Source organism: Oncorhynchus tshawytscha, linkage group LG09 (assembly GCF_018296145.1).
Source record: "Oncorhynchus tshawytscha isolate Ot180627B linkage group LG09, Otsh_v2.0, whole genome shotgun sequence".
Classification (NCBI taxonomy): Eukaryota; Metazoa; Chordata; class Actinopteri; order Salmoniformes; family Salmonidae; genus Oncorhynchus; species Oncorhynchus tshawytscha.
Window position 1 is genome coordinate 68,271,538 of NC_056437.1, and position 19,892 is coordinate 68,291,429.

Consider the following 19,892-nt stretch of genomic DNA (forward strand, 5'->3'; position numbering starts at 1 on the left):
ATAGACGTGTGCTGGCAGTTTGCTTAGCTAATCAACCTCTGTTTCTCCTGTCGGCTTGCTAATGTTGAGCAGTATCTAATTCATTGCTCTTGATGGAATCATGGGACTACATCCAAAGGGCAAATGGTGGAGTTCGGCGGTTGTTCATATGTTATCATGAACCATCAGTGATCTGTGAAGTAAAGCCAGAGAGGACCGATTGTTTTTTTTCTGCTTTTTTTCACCATTTACTACATAAGGAGAACCATAGTAGTACTAACCTCAGACACACAGGTAAATGTTATTAACTAGCCTTCTCTACTCTGATATTCTAGAAGAAGTGCCGTTACTCAAGCAGTAGGAAAGAGAGTAGATAGAGGTGCCGCTTTTTCCGTACCAGTCAGCCGCGGCCAACTTTAATCTAATACAGCTCTCCTTCACACTTACAGTGCAAGCTCGGTTAATTACCTAACTGATATTAACGCTAACCAACTGCACTGAAATCATGATGAACAGCAGGGTTTTAACCTTCTCTCCTCTCCAGAATCTTATTTGAATAACTCCTATGCTGCTGGGAGACCCCTTGAAGCAATACACACAACTCTGACTCTAATGACAGACTTAAAGCATGCTGCAAGGGGAAAACCTAGCCTAGCCAAAACAAAGATTCACTCACCTTGTGCTAACCTCACTAGCAGGGAGAAAATGCTCTTTAAATTGGATCTGCTGGGTATCTACTCATGTAGTCCTGAGTAAAAACTCCTGTTTGAAAAGACTGAGCAATACCTGAATTGTGGTGATAGCTATGGTGTATTTGTTCAATATTCCAGAGTCCGGACGGATGTCTTTTTGTAGTGTGTTTCAAAGCCACTCGACCCCACAAGCTGATAAACCTATTGAATTGAATGTCATGTATTGAATCCCATGAAAACCATGTGGTGGTCAGAGTAAAACGTTCTCAGAACCTCCCTACAACCTATAAATAAACGTCCCCAGAACAGGCAAAACGTTCTTAATAAACGTTCAGTTCTACCGGTCCGTAAGCATATTGCTTTGTTCCCACAACCAGTGTGAAACTAAAAACAAATGTTCCTACAACACATGATTCCACATGTGAAAGGTTATGTGATCACACGTGAAAATCCACAGGAAATATCATCAGGTGTTCCAAAACTAAATGTGAAATGTCATCACGTGAAGTGTTCCTAAAACCATATTGTTTCACATGATTTCACATGTGGTCACTTGTGAAAATCCACGTGAAGTGTTCCTAAAACCATATTGTTTCACATGATTTCACATGTGGTCACTTGTGAAAATCCACGTGAAGTGTTCCAAAACTAAATGGAAATGTCACACTTGGAATCCTGTGATTTTCCATGTGAAATTATGTGGTTTTTCAAACCTTCATTTCTCTGGCGACTCTTTAGCCTTACACAATTGCCTTCGCTATTTTGAAATGTTAATGATTTCACACTCATGGCAGGCTGTGTAGAAGATTGTCAAACCTGTCAGGACAATAGGCCAGTTACATTTTCACACCCACGCACAAGAAAAAGAGCAGGCCAAACTCCCAGCCTAGCCTATACTACAGTAATCACCTCCAACCTTATGGAAATACATGTGAAACTCACATTTGAGTAGATCTGACATTCACCTACAATAACCTGTGAATAATTATAGTGTAGTGCAAATCGCTACATCAAAGCTGCATACTGTTATTAGACTTACACAGGGTTCTTAAACCTTTTCAGCCTGGGACCCAAATGAGAAATTCTGTTTTCCTGGAACCCAAGCTTATGAAAACATGCAACTATACGTACAGTTGAAGTCGGAAGTTTACATACACTTAGGTTGGAGTCATTAAAACTTGTTTTTCAACCACTCCACAAATTTCTTAACAAACTATAGTTTTGCAAGTCGGTTAGGACATCTACTTTGTACATTACACAAGTAATGTTTTCAACAACTGTTTACAGACAGATTATTTCACTGTATCACAATTCCCTTGTGTCAGAAGTTTACATACACTAAGTTGACTGTCTTTAAACAGCTTGGAAAATTCCAGAAAATTATGTCAGGTACAAAAGTATATATATCCATAGTAAAACGAGTCCTATATCGACATAACCTGAAAGGTTGCTCAGCAAGGAAGAAGCCACTGCTTCCATAAAAAAAACAGACTACAGTTTGCAACTGCACATAGGGACAAAGATTGTACTTTTTGGAGAAATGTCCTCTGGTCTGATGAAACAAAAATAGAGCTGTTTGGCCATAATGACCATTGTTATGTTTGGAGGAAAAGGGGGAGGCTTGCAAGCTGAAGAACAACATCCCAACCGTGAAGCATGGGGTTGGCAGCATCATGTTGTGGGGGTGCTTTGCTGCAGGAGGGACTGGTGCACTTCACAAAATAGATGGCGTCATGAGGTGGGAAAATTATGTGGATATATTGAAGCAACGTCTCAAGACATCAGTTAAAGGAAGTTAAATCAGGAAGTTAAATCTTGGTCGCAAATGGGTCTTCCAAATGGAAGCACATTCCAAGCATACTTCCAAAGTTGTGGCAAAATGGCTTAAGGACAACAAAGTCAAGGTATTGGAGTGGCCATCACAAAGCCCTGACCACAATCCTATAGAAGATTTGTGGGCAGAACTGAAAAAGTGCGTGCGAGCAAGAATGCCTACAATCCTGACTCAGTTACACCAGCTCTGTCAGGAGGAATGGGCCAAAATTTACCCAACTTATTGTGGGAAGCTTGTGAAAGCTACCTGAAATGTTTGACCCCAGCTAAACAATTTAAAGGCAATGCTACCAAATACTAATTCAGTGTTTGTAAACTTCTGGCCCACTGGGAATGTGCTGAAAGAAATGAAAGCTATAATAAATCATTATCTCTACTATTATTCTGACAGTTCACATTCTTCAAATAAAGTGGAGATCCTAACTGACCTAAGACAGGGAATTATTACTAGGATTAAATGTCAGGAATTGTAAAAAAAAAGAAAAAAAAAAAAGAAAAAGAAGTTTAAACGTATTTGGCTAAGGTGTATGCAAATGGGTCTTCCAAATGGAAGCACATTCCAAGCATACTTCCAAAGTATGAGTACATTTCATTGCCCTTATGCCTAGAACAATTGCAATATAAACAAATCGCTATTCGTGTTTATTTTTCTCCATTAAAAACACTCTTACATATATATCTTTCTAGGGTGGAACTGTTGCTGTTATAATACAAGAAATCATTTACATTTTTGAAACCAGATGCTTTTTGAGGCATCACACAGATGCTGCGACCCATACTTTAAGGTTGGACTAACACATCATGAATCATTTTCATTCAGTAAAATACTGTAGGTTATCACAAACATTGAGTGTACAAAATATTATGAACACCTGCTCTTTCCATGACAGACTGACCAGGGGAAATAATCCAGGTGAAAGCTATGATCCAGTATTGATGTCACTTGTTAAATTCACCTCAATCTGCGTAGATGGAGGGGAGGAGACAGGTTAAAGAAGGATTGTTAAACATTGAGACAAATGAGACATGGATTGTGTATATGTGCCATTCAGAGGGTGAATAGGCAAGACAAAAGATTTAAGTGCCTTTGAAAGGGGTATGGTAATAGGTGCCAGGCGCACAGGTTTGTGTCAAGTACTGCAACACAGCTGGGTTTTTCACGCTCAGCAGTTTTCGGTGTATATGAAGAATGGTCCATCACCCAAAGGACATCCAGCTAACTTGACAACTGTGGGAAGCATTGGAGTCAACATAGGCCAGCATCCCTGTGGAACGCTTTCAAAATCTTGTAGAGTCCTTGCCCTAATGATAGCGTTGAGTGATTACCGAAATGTTGGTTCTTTTTCGTTTTTTAAAACAACCAATTGACTTATTTGAATTTCATTTTGTTCCGTTTTGTTTTCTGTGCGCACATTGCACAGTTTATCTAGAGATAATTCAGATGCAGCCTGAACTGTGCCATTGAGTAGGACAGGGGTACTCAACTCTTACCATATGAGGTCTGGCACCTGCTGGTTTTCTGTTCTATCGGATAATGAGATGCACACACCTGGTGTCCCAGGTCTAAATCAGTCCCTGATTAGAGGGGAACAATAAAAAAAATCCAGTGGAACTGGATTCGAGGTCCAGAGTTGAGTATGAGGGTAATAGGGAGATATAGTTTCCAACAGGCCAATAAGCTACATCAAGTGGAGGGCCGAGTGTCTGTGGGATTTTGCTCCTCCCTTATGCTTGATTGGTGAATTAAGGTCACTAATTAGAAGGGAACATCCCTCACCTGGATTTCTAGGTCTTAATTGAAAGGAAAAGGTGATTTTGTCAGACAGCATAGGCAGCAGCTCTATAGAGATGAGAAAATGACTTGGAATTAAATATTAAAGTCATCAAATAAAACATTTTCTTCACAACAACTGAAATATTTGATTAAAGCGAAGTGAATAAATCATGTTTAATAAGTGATAAGCATTAATGAGCAGTCACTACCATCATGGGACTTTTATTGTTTTATTCAGTGTTATCACAGGATTCAACCCAGATAATTCATAGTGCATCAATGTGAAAAATATATAATCGAAATGAAATGAAGCCTACACACTAATGCTGAGTAGAGGTCAATGTGCAATATGTTAGCATGATGCCACTTAGTGTGGCAGATATCTCCCATTGAGGCGCAGTTACTTAGGGCAAAAGTGGCCACTCAATAGATGTGTGCTGGCAGTTTGCTTAGCTAATCAACCTCCGTTTCTCCTGTCGGCTTGCTAATGTCGAGCAGCAGCTAATTCGTTGCTCTTGATGGTATCATGGGACTACATCCAAAGGGCAGCTGGTGGAGTTCGGCGGGTGTTCATATGTTATCATGAGCCATCAGCGATCTGTGAAGTAAAGCCAGTGAGGACCGATTAGTTTTTTTTTCTGCTTTTTTTCACTATTTACAACATAAGGAGAACCAGAGTAGTACTAACATCAGACACACAGGTAAATGTTATTAACTAGCCTTCTCTACTCTGATATTCTAGAAGAAGTGCCGTTACTCAAGCAGTAGGAAAGAGAGTAGAAAGAGGTGCCGGTTTTTCCGTACCAGCCAGCCGCGGCCGACTTCAATCACTGGTATTTTAGCATTCCTATCTAATACAGCTCTCCTTCACCTTGTGCTAAGCAGGGAGAAAATTATCTTTAAATTGGATCTGTTGGGTATCTAAGCGTGTAGTCCTGAGTAAAAACTCCTGTGTGAAGAGACTGAGCAATACCTGTGTTGTGGTGGTAGTTATGGTGTATTTGTTCAATATTCCATAGCCCGGGCAGAGTCTTTTTGTAGTGTGTGTCAAAGCCACTGGACCCCACAAGCTGATAAACATAGTGTGTCAATACATGTATTGAATCCCATGAAAACCAAGTGGTGGTCAGAGTAAAACGTTCTCAGAACCTCCCTGCAACCTATAAATAAACATTCCCAGAACAGGCAAAATTTTCACTTCTGTTCACAGAACATTTTTTTTTTAAAGTTCAGTTTTAGCAGTCAGTAAATCCACTGGATCCATTAATGTAAAAAAATATATAATCGAAAACGTTGATTTTTTTTTTTTTACAAAGGAACCGAAACAACCTCAAAAAACACAAATCGCTCAGCACTACCTCAGCACTATGAATTGAGGCTATTCTGATCAATTCTGAGAAACTCAATATTAGGAAAGCGTTCATAATGTTTTGTACACTCAGTTTACAGTGAGCTCCAAAAGTATTTGGACAGTGACACATCTATTATTATTTTGGCCTGTACTTCAGCAATTTCGATTTAAAAATTATTCAATGTCTATGAGATTAAAGTGCAGAATGTCTGCTTTAATTTAGGGTATTTTCATTCATAACTGGTTAACCATTTAGAAATTACAGCACTTTTTGTACATAGTCCCTCAATTTTAGGGAACCAAAAGTATAGGGATAAATTCACTTAAGTGTATTAAAGTAGTAAAAATGTACGAATTTGGTCCCATATTCATTGCATACACAATGACTACTTCAAGCTTGTGACGCTACAAATTAGTTTGATGCATTTTATGTTTGTTTTGGTAGTGTTTCAGATGATTTTGTGCCCAATAGAAATGAATGGTAAATAATGTGTAACTTTGAGTCACTTTTATTGTAAATAACAGAAAATATTTATAAACACTTCTACATTAATGTGGATGCTACCATGATTACGGATAATCCTAAACAAGTGAGAATGTTAGACGCACAAATATCATACCTCCAAGACATGCTAACCTCTCATCATTACAATAACAGGGGAGGTTAGCATCTTGGGGGGGGGTTATGATATTTGTGTATTGTATCATTTCAAATCCAAAGTGCTGGAGTACAGAGTCTCTGTCCCAATAATTTGAGCTCACTCTGATATAAGACATGATTAGAATGAAAAGCACAGGAAATAATCGAAGGTTTTATGTCATACGCATTCACTCACCTCACACACTCACCTCACACATACGCATTCACTAATTCCACAATCTCCGCCTTGGTTGGCATTTCTTTTAAATGGATCCATATTGCGTCACAAGCTAGGTTTACATGCAATTTGTGACAGATTTTAATGTGGATATTCTAAAATCCACATATAAAAGAAGGAACATTTTCCCACCAGAGCTGTAGTTCCATCAAACTGACTTGTTGCAGATAAAAAGCAGTGTGTCGTGACATAGTCATAACTTTTCATTTACTGAATAAAACAGAAGTTCTGCGTTTCCATCCTAGTTTTATTTCTGACGCTGGTTTTGGCACAAACAGTATGCGATAAACAGCAAATGTTCCCATTCTCGTCTTGGCACGTAGCGCTAGACAACAGTTTGCAGATACAGTGCAAAGGGTAGATTAGGAGGTAATGGATAAGACCATGATCATTTTTATTTGTCAACTGGCAGCCGATCATGGCTAGTCATGTCACCACCATACGAAATAAGACCATCGATAGTTATTGGAAAGGAGCATCTGTAATGGCTACACTAATAAATCGGGAAGCAAGTACAGGGATTGAATTTAATACATAAACGAACATGGAACAAAACAAGAAATACGAGTAGCGTACAGACATGAAACAATGACTCCTGGGGAAAGAACCAAAGGGAGTGGCAGATATAGGGGAGGTAATCAGGATGGTGATGGAGTCCAGGTGAGTCTCATGAGGCACAAGTGTGCGTAATAATGAGGAAACTGGTGATAACAAGAGCCGTAGAGGGGGAGCGAGAGTAGACGTGACAGTACATTCTCCCTGACGCGTGGCTCCAGCGACAGGACGCCCAGGATTGCTTCTGCTGAGGCATGGGAACCTGTCGAGCCGGCTGAGTCACGGAAGCCTGACGAGCTAGCTGCGGCTTCCCCTGTAGCTTCAGCAATTGAAGCCTGACGAGCCAACCGAGGCTTGAGAACCTGTCAAGCCAGCTGAGGCATGGAAGCCTAAAGAGCCATCCTTGGTTGCGTCATCAGCCTCCTTTGGACCCGACGTCACCAGTAAAAAAGCCAAAAATAAATCCCTGTTTCTTCCATTGGTGAGGCACTATTCTGGATCGTCAACGCTAATAAATTGGGAAGCAAGTACAGGGAGTGAATTTAATGAATAAACGATCATGGAACGTAACAAGAACCACGAGTAGCATACAGACATGAAACACAAAACAATATAGCCTGGGGAAAGAACCAAAGGGAGTGACTGATACAAGGGAGGTAATCAGGAATGTGATGGAGTCTGGGTGTGTCTCATGAGGCGCAGTGCGTGTAACAATGGTGACAGGTTTGCGGAATAATGAGAAAATTGGCGACAATGAGAGGTGGAGCGGGAGTAGACGTGGCAGCATCAAGCTCATCACCATGCACATTCACCACCCTGTGAAGTTCATAACTTATTTAAATTTGTGCATGCTTTGCCAAGTCGCAGTGGGAGGATCACACAAGGTAGCATAGTGTGAATCCAAGTTTACTTCAAAATGATGGTTGTGTCAATATTTGCAGATAAAAGCTTTTCTACTGCAATTGTCGCATATTCTGTTTCACAGACCAAAACATTTGCCCACATATTTAGTTTTGTCGACAAATTAGCTGTTTCCAACAGGCTTGTCTTTACATGTTTAATCCGATGTACTTTACTCTAATAAAAAGGTTAGATGGAAACCTCTTTTGTGTGAAATGCTTCCAGTCTCTGAGAAAAGAGCGGGAAAGTGATTCCTTTTTCCTTTTATCCATGAAATCACTCCCACAGTGTAATCCAACTGTCAGAAAGCTATTCTATCTATAATCGTTAATATACCGTATGTTATTCTAATGCTGTATTAAACACTCAAGACTCTTTCCGCAGACATAACCAAATGTGTCTTTACTGTGTTCACACCCCTACTGTACACAGTCCTCATCCTCTGTGACATATTTCCTTCAATTCCGCAGCCAACTGTGTGAAGTGTTCCAAAGGGGCCTGCAGGGTTTGACATAATACAAAGTGAAAAGATAGAGCTGCTTGTTGCTCTAGTTCTTTAGAAGCAGGTGAGAAAAAAAACAGGTTGGCTTTGATTAAATATACTGTGATCGGCGTCTTACGTAAAGCCTGTGTTTTGGTAGAATCAGGGATACAAATCAAATAAACACTTTCCTGCTGAAGAAAGAGTGCTATTCAAGATGTGGAAGCTCTATGGAGCTCACCGTTTCATGAATATAAGTTTAGAAAGGGAACAACCAGAACTTAGATTTTGTATCTTTCAGCTCACTTAAACCAGGGAGCCAAAGAACATAGTGCCGCTTCTCCTTTTGTAAACTAACTCATTAGTGAGAAAGGGGCCTGTACACTTATTCTTTGATACATCCAGTCAAAGTTTGGGCTTCTAATGAGGTTAATACAATCCAAAAGCAAATAAGGAAAGTAGTCATGTCACTGACTTGTTATTAGAGAAAACATGGTGGTCCTCATGGTGTGGCAGAAGTTCAGTGCCTTAAAAGCTTCTACCTCCCTCTTATTTTTAATCCCATGGCACTGTCCCAACACTGTCCACTTCTCCTTGGTTACCACAATTTGGAAATTGCATAAATGAGATCACAATTTAATTAGGTGTAAACAATTAAATGGAAACTCACTTAACGTGGCAGTTAACTACACTGCTCAAAAAAATAAAGGGAACACTTAAACAACACAATGTAACTCCAAGTCAATCACACTTCTGTGAAATCAAACTGTCCACTTAGGAAGCAACACTGATTGACAATAAATTTCACATGTTGTGCAAATGGAATAGACAACAGGTGGAAATTATAGGCAATTAGCAAGACCACTTCTCAGTTCCAATGCTTCCTGGCTGATGTTTTGGTCACTTTTGAATGCTGGCAGTGCTTTCACTCTAGTGGTAGCATGAGCATGAGGTAGCATGAGACGGAGTCTATAACCCACACAAGTGGCTCAGGTAGTGCAGCTCATCCAGGATGGTACATCAATGCGAGCTGTGGCAAGAAGGTTTGCTGTGTCTGTCAGCGTAGTGTCCAGAGCATGGAGGCGCTAACAGGAGACAGGCCAGTACATCAGGAGACGTGGAGGAGGCCGTAGGAGGGCAACAACCCAGCATCATGACCGCTACCTCCGCCTTTGTGCAAGGAGGAGCAGGAGGAGCACTGCAGGAGCCCTGCAAAATGACCCCCAGCAGGCCACAAATGTGCATGTGTCTGCTAAAACGGTCAGAAACCGACTCCATGAGGGTGGTATGAGGGCCCGACGTCCACAGGTGGGGGTTGTGCTTTACAGCCCAACACCGTGCAGGACGTTTGGCATTTGCCAGAGAAGACCAAGATTGGCAAATTCTCCACTGGCGCCCTGTGCTCTTCACAGATGAAAGCAGGTTCACACTGAGCACATGTGAAAGACGTGACAGTCTGGAGATGCCGTGGAGAATGTTCTGCTGCCCACAACATCCTCCAGCATGACCGGTTTGGAGGTGGGTCAGTCATGGTGTGGGGTGGCATTTCTTTGGGGGGCCGCACAGCCCTCCATGTGCTTGCCAGAGGTAGCCTGACTGCCATTAGGTACCGAGATGAGATCCTCAGACCCCTTGTGAGACCATATGCTGGTGCAGTTGGCCCTGGGTTCCTCCTAATGCAAGACAATGCTATGCATGTGGCTGGAGTGTGTCAGCAGTTCCTGTAAGAGGAAGGCATTGATGCTATGGACTGGCCCGCCCATTCCCCAGATCTGAATCCAGTTGAGCACATCTGGGACATCATGTCTCGCTCCATCCACCACAGACTGTCCAGAAGTTGGCGGATGCTTTAGTCCAGGTCTGGGAGGAGATCCCTCAGGAGACCATCCGCCACCTCATCAGGAGCATGCCCAGGCGTGGTAGGGAGGTCATACAGGTACGTGGAGGCCACACACACTACTGAGCCTCATTTTGACTGTTTTAAGGACATTACATCAAATTTGGATCAGCCTGTAGTGTGGTTTTCCACTTTAATTTTGAGTGTGACTCAAAATCCAGACCTCCATGGGTTGATAAATTTGATTTCCATTGATAATTTTTGTGTGATTGCGTTGTCAGCACATTCAACTATGTAAAGAAAAAAGTATTTAATAAAAATATTTCATTGATTCAGATCTAGGATGTGTTATTTTAGTGTTCCCTTCATTTTTTGGAGCAGTGTGTAAGTGGTATCCAATCAAACTGACATTGCCGATTCATATAGTTTCTGTGAAGAAAGTGAATACAATTGTTATGTTACTTTCGTCAGACCAAACAAAATTTGAATTTTCCCTCTTTTTCTCCGTCTCTCTCTCTCTCTGCTATCCTCTCAGGTGCGTTCTGCAGTTAGAAAGAGATGGCACCGCTGGCAGGACAAGCATTCAATCAGGGCTAGGGTGGCGCGCGCCATGTCCATCCCCACGTCTCCCACGCGGGTCAGCTTCCACAGCATCAAGCAGTCCTCGGCTGTTTGAGGACCAGCAACACTCTGCTTTGGCTGAACGCCCCTGTCTAACCTCTCACCGCCAACCACCCCTCCAACATGTCCCCCACAGAGCACCGCTTTCCCCTCTTCTCTCCAAACCAACCGAGGGAACAGCTACCGTGATGGTTCACACAGGGTACACTTGGTCTGTAAACACAGACCTCACATACCCCCTCCCAGGGTGCGGTGACCTCTGTAGTCTCTCGCCTGCTAATACATTGAGGTACGTTCGCTCAGTGCATTCCCTCTGGAAGCTACAGACGGTCAGGATGACAATGGCCAAGCTAAGTAATGTCAAGAGCTGACTTTTTGCCAAAAGGCAGCACAGGGAATTGGTACAATCCCTGTGGTGTTGGAGGATTCAGCTGAGAGGTGACTTTTGAAATCACTTTTAAAATCACATTTGTCAGTAAGTCCAGTGTTCTCTTATTGATTTTTATTCTGCAAAATCCAGAAAGTGGGAAGAAAATGGTACTGGGGCATGTGCCAAATAGATTATCCCTGTTGGACTAACTGACCTGTTCAAGATCATTGACACAAACAATTTGATTCTTGTTCCTTTGCATGTTTTTATTTCCTGTGGAGCAATTTTTGAACTTTGAGCTGGCTGTGCTTTCTGGCGCTGCATCATAAAGCGAATGACCGCCATGGACCATTCATTTCATGTCTGTCCAGACTACTGTCTCTAGTAAACATTCTCCCATTCCTTCCTTCTGTTTTTCTGATTAATTATTATCTTCACAGAGACCATGTTCTGATGTGAAATCTTAGGCCACCATTGGAGATGGATGCCTTCCCCATTATCCTTACAACAACAACCAAGACATTGTGCAAGTGGGAAAAAAAGTGATGTGACATCCAACACTGTTACTAATGGGAATGAACTGTGAAAATTGGGTACACACCGTCAAATCTACCTAGAGGACAAAACAGTTGTGCTTGTGTTGCCCAGTTCTTTCAGGAAGTAAGTATTTAGCATAACTCTCCTCAAACTGTGAGGACTTCTTCTCCTCCCTTTCATGCCTCTTAGCCTTTTCCTGGGACTCAAACATAAAGTTGGCTTAGATATAGTCAGACCTGGGGGGGTGGGGGGGGGGTGAAGGATGAGCAGCAGTTTAACATCAATAAGGCATTTCACGCCTGGTAAGGTTTTTTTGAGGATCAAGCAAATACAAACACACACATATGGAGAGGACTTATCATAGGCTACAGTATGAAACATAACTGAATATATTTTGTCTGTTGCGTGAGGTTGTAAAAGGTGTTCATTTTCAACCGAATAAGCACTCCTTTATAAAAAGCACTTTTATTTATTTCAAATTCCAAAATTACCAGGACTTTAATAATAAGATAACGTCCACTTTAGTATATCGTTGTTGAAAGCTGGATTGGGAGAAATGCCAATTATTGATATAATTTTTTGGGGCTAGCCATGTTAAGGTCTGAGAGGAACGTGGATGTTTTTGGATGCTTCATCTCTGCAACTTGCAAAACTTATCGATACTAAATCTTCAGACTAAATCATTTTGTTCTTCAAACTCTTTCTTGCCATCAAACAGGTTATATGTTACATTGCTATTGTGTCATAGAAGGTACCCAATGGGCACACACACTGGTTGAATCAACATTGTTTCCACATCATTTCAACAAAATTACATTGAACCAACATGGAATAGACATTGAATTGACGCCTGTACCCAGTGGGTACTGACAATACTTTGCTGAAATTCTGCAAATCCTTTCAAATTGAACCACCCATTATGAAGGACCATAACACATCTGATCATCATTCCAATTCCAGAACATTTATCAGATATTGTCATGCACATAGCACAACTTTTTATTTTTGAATGACACATGAATAAGTCAAAGTAACTAGGAAAAGATTGACACTGTCTGGCAGATGATTGAGTGAATGCTGACTTCTTGTGGTTTGTTCTGACAAAGGGGAATATAGTTATGCATCTTCAGATAGACGTTGTCTAGACAGGACCAGTCTCAAATGTTTTGCAGTAGGATTCCCCCCTCGCTCTCTCTCTCTCGCTGAAAAATATTGTAATTATGAGTACAAAAGCCAAAATAATTCACAATCATCAGCTCCCCAAAAGTTCCCTTATTTTTGTTGTTCTGTACATTGGCTAATGTGGGAGCCCTCCCAAAAAAGCTTGTGAGCTTGAAGCTTGAATCTCTGGGCTCAGAGAACCAGTTGGCTTCCACACACTACCCCACACAGCATAGGATGAAACCAATTAAGACCAAAGTTTTACTTGGTGTTGTTAAGATCGCTCACCCCAGTAGGTAGAGCTGTGAGAGGACTGTGAGAGTTATAATGGCCTCACCCACAATGACTTCTCATCTGCCTCTCTCTCTCTTGCATGTGGTCTGCTAATTAGCGTGGTCTGCTCATTAGCTCTATCTGCAGGGAAGTCACAGCTAGTTTGACTGAAAGCTGAGAGCAAGGGACAATTCAGGAAAGAGAGAATAGTACCAAAGCCTGTATCCTGACACAGTTCCCTGCTGTGCAGCATCTCTATGAATGAGCGAGTGAATGGAAGAACTGAGAATTTAATGAAAAGGGCTTTTGTGGTATAGATAGAGGCAGGGATAGGAACTGGGACTTGCTGGGATGACTTCAAATGTTCCCCCGGGCATAGCCACATGAAATAGGGGTATTGAGGTTGCTGCAGCACCCCTGATAAATCTACATTTAAAAAAGTATAACGGTGAAAGCACCCTCACTCCAAAACATCTTCCTGCGTCCACGCCCCCAGGCCATAGTTCACAACCAGGGACCAGAAAGAGGGATTGTTTTGATGTTTTTCTTTAGGCTTTGAAAGGCATAAAGTGCTGTATTTGTTCATACAGACTTTTGTGCTTATTTGGAACACAATTATAAACAGTATTTAAAAAAAACTGGTTGAATCGTCATTTCAACCCAAAAATTCAATGTGATGTTTAATCAACGTGGGAAACTGATTGGATTTTTAAATTGATGGGATTTTGGTCTTTTTCTCACCCAATCAAATGACAGGGTGGCATTTTTGGTGGATTTCACGTTGAATTCACGTTAGTTGACAACTCAACCAAATGAATATTAAAACTAGACATTGAAGTGACTTCTGTGCCCAGTGGGTATTCAGTTGAAATGCATCCTGAAGCGCTAACTGACATTTAAACATCAAAAGAAAACAAACTGCTGTGTTTATTTTTCAAAGTCAAACAAAGCCAATCCTCTGTTGCCAGATATGTCTATAGACAACAAAAATGGTTTGATCTGAATCTTTTTTTCCTCCCGGTCCCTTTTGATCATTAGCATAAAGCAGTCAGAATAAAATATGTGATTTCATTGGCAATGTTTACAGATCGCTTTAAGTAATAGTTCTAGAACGTATTGTCAAGCAGATGTAACCTAATCGCTGACAGAAACTTTCACAAGAATCACAGATGTGGCTTCATCTATGTCTGCTGAAGGCAGGCTGATTTATTTTTCATGGGGAAAATGTGATAAAACTACTGTCCAACCCCATCTAACAGAGCACAGTTTATTCCACAATCCCATTGTTTATGTACCTGTCATGCTGTTTAACAAATGAGAGAGAGAGAGCGAGAGAGAGAGAGAGAATGTCTGGCAGTTGATATGTCAAAACGAACTCTTCGCTCACCCAGCCAGCGATGCTACTGCCCTCCAACACACACCATGTATTCCTCAACAGCCAGGATACATGGCGATATTACATTCATGAGATTAGAGGTTAGCCTGGAATGGAATTGCCAATGTATGATAGTGTTATGCATTCCAATTCCAGGTACCTGCCTCTGTCATGAAAATATGTTCTCTCTTAACCAAAATGATTTACCCTGGAATTCCAAAGCCAGTTGGTTCTCTGTTATAATGTTACAAGAACCCTGTTCTATATCACTGCTACCAGATTTCCGAGACTTGTATTCCAAACACTGAATGTAATTCTATTTTGATCACATATTCCAGGTATCATAACCAATAACCAGATCCTATTGAAAACTTTTTCAATGAAATGCAGTATTTCAGTATTTTGTAGCAAATGGACAATACAGCTGTTTCCCTTCCTTTTCCAGGAAACAGGAATATTTTAGTTAATAAAATATTTTCATGTATACAGGTGCATGGTCAGACTCCGATTTTGAAATTCTCATTTTGCTAACTGACGTCAATCCAGGGAAAGTCGTTTCTTGAGGCAGCCGTCATTATTGCTAGTATTATTATCATTCTATATAGAGTCGATGTCTCTCAAAGTGTGTCGTAGTCCTCATACTTCTTTAATATAATGCCGACATTGACAATGGCTCCAGTATACAGTACACAGACAGCTTCATCGTGAATTCCAGTTATTTGCACATATGCTATTAGTGTAATCAGCTGTCATACCACATCAGTGTAATCAAATGTACTCTTGTTTTTCTTTGACATTACCAAAATAGTTGTGGTCACGGACATCCTCCAAAGGCACAAGCGCATCTATCTAGTCTATAGGCTGTTCTTATTTCTTGCCCACTCTCTTTATTTCAATAAGAAAGTCTGCTGCCCCCCATTCTCCTTTTTGATTGTTTATTTGGTTTGATTTGTTTCCTTAAATTGTGCAGAGGGGTCTTGACCGATTTCTCTCGATGCAGTTATAGTTACTATAACAGCGATGTATGTGAGTGTTCTTTCTCGGGTATTTACAATGTGTTCGTCTTTTGTTGTGAAGGTGTAAGAACCAAAAATATTTGTATTTATTTAACTGTCTAAGGCACACAGATTTTTTAAATATTTATCACATTATTTAAAGGGTACAGCTTTTATTGAAGGACACAGGCCCACATTACCTATACTATAGATTGATTTATTTATCAAATTATGTCCACAATGTGTCTACTTAAGGTTTTGTGATGAAAGGTGCGACACGTAGTTTAATGTCATTTTTTTTCAATTTTGTTGTTATGTTTGATAATGTTGCAATTCTTCTTCTTTCCTCTTTCAAAGTCCAATAAGGAAAAATGGTATTTATGTTCATGACTCTACTTGTTGTCCAACTCTAATGTTGGAAAGCGTTAAGGAATCGTACATAGTTTGTAAAAAAAAATCTAATAAAAAAAGCAATCTAATGAGAAAAAGTATATGTGGAGAGAGTTCAAGATATATGGAACAGTGCTACTACATAAATTGTGCATTAAAATGTGTTTTTTTAACAAACCCCAAAAATCTGTCACTGTTGACATTGAGACTGGTGTTTGCGGGTACTATTGAATGAAGCTGCCAGTTGAGGACTGGTGAGGTGTCTGTTTCTCAAACTTTTACTTGTACTTTTAATCCTTAAGAATACTTTAGAAAATATATTTACTTTTGATACTTAAAACCAAGTACTTTTAGACTTTTACTCAAGTAGTATTTTACTGGGTGACATCAATCTACACAGAATATTCTGTAATTTCAAAGTGGAAGACAAATATGAAAAATACAACACTAATATCTTGATTACGTAAGTATTCCACTCCCTGAGTCAATACATGTTAGAATCACCTTTGGCTGTTGATTATTGCTCAGACAGCCAATTTCAAGTATTTCCTTAGAGTTGCATGCCGATTTAAATCAAAATTTTAACTAGCCCACTCAGGAACAGTTATTGTCGTCTAGGTAAGCAACTTCAGTGTATATTTGGCCTTGTGTTTTAGGTCATTGTCCTGCTGAAATGTGAATTCTTCTGTTGGAAAACAGACTGATAAAGGTTTTCCGATAGGATTTTTTACAGTAGCTCTATTCCGTTTACTTTTATCCCCCAAAAAATCTCCTTTAGTCCAAGCCAATTACAAGCACACATGGTGAACTACCTGAGCGGTTTCCTTCCTCTCGGCAAATCAGTTAGGAAGGACGTCTGTATCTTTGTAGTGACTCTGTGCTTTATGTCAAAGTGTAATTAATTACTTCACCATGCTCAATGTCTACTTTTTTTATGTTTACCCAACTACCAAAAGGTGCCCTTCTTTGTGAGGCATTGGAAAACCTCCCTGAAACTGGGTTTGAAATGCACTTCTCAGCTGAGGGACCTAACATATGTGTGGGGTACTGAGATGAGGTAGTCATTCAAAAGTCATGAACACTTATTGTACACAGAGTGAGTCCATGCATCCTATTATGTGACTTGTTACAAACATTTTTACTCCTGAATCTCTTTAGGCTTGCAAAGGGGTTGAATACTTATTGACTAAAGACATTTCAGCTTTTCATTTTAAATGAATTTGTAAAAGCATATTTCCACAACATTATTGGGTATTATGTGTAGGCCAGTGACACAAAATCTCAGTTTAAACAATTATATATTCAGGCTTATACACAACAAAATGTGGAAAAAGTCAAGGGGTGTAAATACTTTCTGAAGGCAATGTATCAGAATGATCGGAAATACATACACTTTGGTTGGAGTCAATAAATCTCATTCTTCAACCACTCCAAAAATGTAATGTTAACAAACTATAGTTTTGGCAAGTCGGTTAGGACATCCACTTTGTGCATGACACAAGTAATTTTTCCAACAATTGTTTACAGACAAGATTATTTATCTTGTAAATTCCCTGTATCACAATTCCAGTGGGTCAGAAGTTTACATACACTAAATTGACTGTGCCTTTAAAAAGCTTGGAAAATTCCTGAAAATTATGTCATGGCTTTAGAAGCTTCTGATAGGCTAATTGACATAATTTGAGTCAATTGGAGGTGTACCTGTGGATGTATTTCAAGGCCTACCTTCAAACTCAGGGCCTCTTTGCTTGACATCATGGGAAAATCTAAATAAATCAGCAAAGACCTCAGAAAAAAAATTGTAGACCTCCATAAGTGTGGTTCATCCTTGGGAGCAATTTCCAAACGTCTGAAGGTACCACGTTCATCTGTACAAACAATAGTAATGAAGTATAAACACCATGGCACCAAGCAGCCATCATACCGCTCAGGAAGGAGATGCGTTCTGTCTCCTAGAGATGAACGTACTTTGGTGCGAAAAGTGCAAATCAATCCTAGAACAACAGAAAAGGACCTTGGGAAGATGCTGGAGGAAACAGGTACAAAATTATTTAAATCCACGGTAAAATGAGTCCTATATCGACATAACCTGAAAGGCCGCTCAGCAAGGAAGAAGCCACTACTAGAAAAGCCAGACTACGGTTTGAAACTGCACATGGGGACAAAGATCTTACGTTTTGGAGAAATGTCCTCTGGTCTGATGTAACAAAAATAGAACTGTTTGGCCACAATGACCATCGTTATGTTTGGAGGAAAAAGGGGGAGGCTTGTAAGCCTAAGAACACCATCCCAACCGTGAAGCAAGGGGGTGGCAGCATCATGTTGTTGGGGTGATTTGCTAGAGAAGGGACTGGTGCACTTCACAAAATAGATGGCATCAAGAGGCAGGAAGATTATGTGGATATATTGAGGCAAGGTCTCAAGACATCAGTCAGGAAGTTGTAGCTTGGTCGCAAATGGGTCTACCGAATGGACCCCAAGCAAACTTCCAAAGTTGTGGCAAAATGGCTTAATGACAACAAAGTCAAGGTATTGGAGTGGCCTTCACAAAGCCCTGACCTCCAGCCTATAGAAAATATGTGAGCAGAACTGAAAAAGCGTGTGCGAGCAAGGAGGCCAACAAACCTGACTCAGTTACACCAGCTCTGTCAGGAGGAATGGGCCCAAAATTCACCCAACCCTAACCCAATTTATTGTGGGAAGCTTTTGGAAGGCTACCCAAAATGTGTGACCCAAGTTAAACAATTCAAAGGCAATGCTACCAAATACTAATTGAGTGTATGTAAACTTCTGACAGAAGTAAAAGCTGAAATAAATCACTTTCTACTATTATTCTGACATTTCACATCAACACAATAAAGTGGTGATCCTAACTGACCTTAGACAGGGTATTTCTACTAGGGTTAAATGTCAGGAATTGTGAAAAACTGCGTTTACATGTATTTGGCTCAGGTGTATGTAAACTTTCGAGTTCAACTGTATACTGTATAAATACTGTCAAAAGAATTCTGTGGCATTAAGCCTTTTATTTGTCAGTGCTCTCATGACAACTGGCAGATACATGTCACTGTATGTACAATACATTCATTGTTATCGTCACCATATGAATAAGAAAGCTAAGGTAACTGAGCTAAACGACTACCGCCCCGTAGCCCTCACTTCCGTCATCATGAAGTGCTTTGAGAGACTAGTTAAGGACCATATCACCTCCACCCTACCTGACACCCTAGACCCACTCCAATTTGCTTACCGCCCAAATAGGTCCACAGACGATGCAATCTCAACCACACTACACACTGCCCTAACCCATCTGGACAAGAGGAATACCTATGTGAGAATGCTGTTCATCGACTACAGCTCGGCATTCAACACCATAGTACCCTCCAAGCTCGTCATCAAGCTCAGGACCCTGGGTCTCGACCCCGCCCTGTGCAACTGGGTACTGGACTTCCTGACGGGCCGCCCCCAGGTGGTGAGGGTAGGCAACAACATCTCCTCCTCCTCTTTGCGGACGACACAACAGTGGTAGGCTTGATTACCAACAACGACGAGATGGCCTACAGGGAGGAGGTGAGGGCCCTCGGAGTGTGGTGTCAGGAAAATAACCTCACACTCAACGTCAACAAAACTAAGGAGATGATTGTGGACTTCAGGAAACAGCAGAGGGAACACCCCCCTATCCACATCGATGGAACAGTAGTGGAGAGGGTAGCAAGTTTTAAGTTCCTCGGCATACACATCACAGACAAACTGAATTGGTCCACTCACACAGACAGCATCGTGAAGAAGGCGCAGCAGCGCCTCTTCATCCTCAGGAGGCTGAAGAAATTCGGCTTGTCACCAAAAGCACTCACAAACTTCTACAGATGCACAATCGAGAGCATCCTGGC

At 40.8% G+C, this 19,892-nt stretch overlaps 1 protein-coding gene across 1 annotated transcript in view; it reads left to right on the top strand.

Annotated features, from left to right (window-relative positions):
* crhr1 (corticotropin releasing hormone receptor 1) overlaps nt 1-14,968 on the top strand; it is a 150,420-nt gene extending 135,452 nt beyond the window's left edge. The window contains exon 14 of the mRNA XM_024432904.2: nt 10,816-14,968. Within this exon, the coding sequence (XP_024288672.1) occupies nt 10,816-10,956 (141 nt within the window). The 3' untranslated portion in view covers nt 10,957-14,968. The remainder of the gene's footprint in view (nt 1-10,815) is intronic.
* The last annotated feature ends 4,924 nt before the right edge of the window (nt 14,969-19,892 follow it).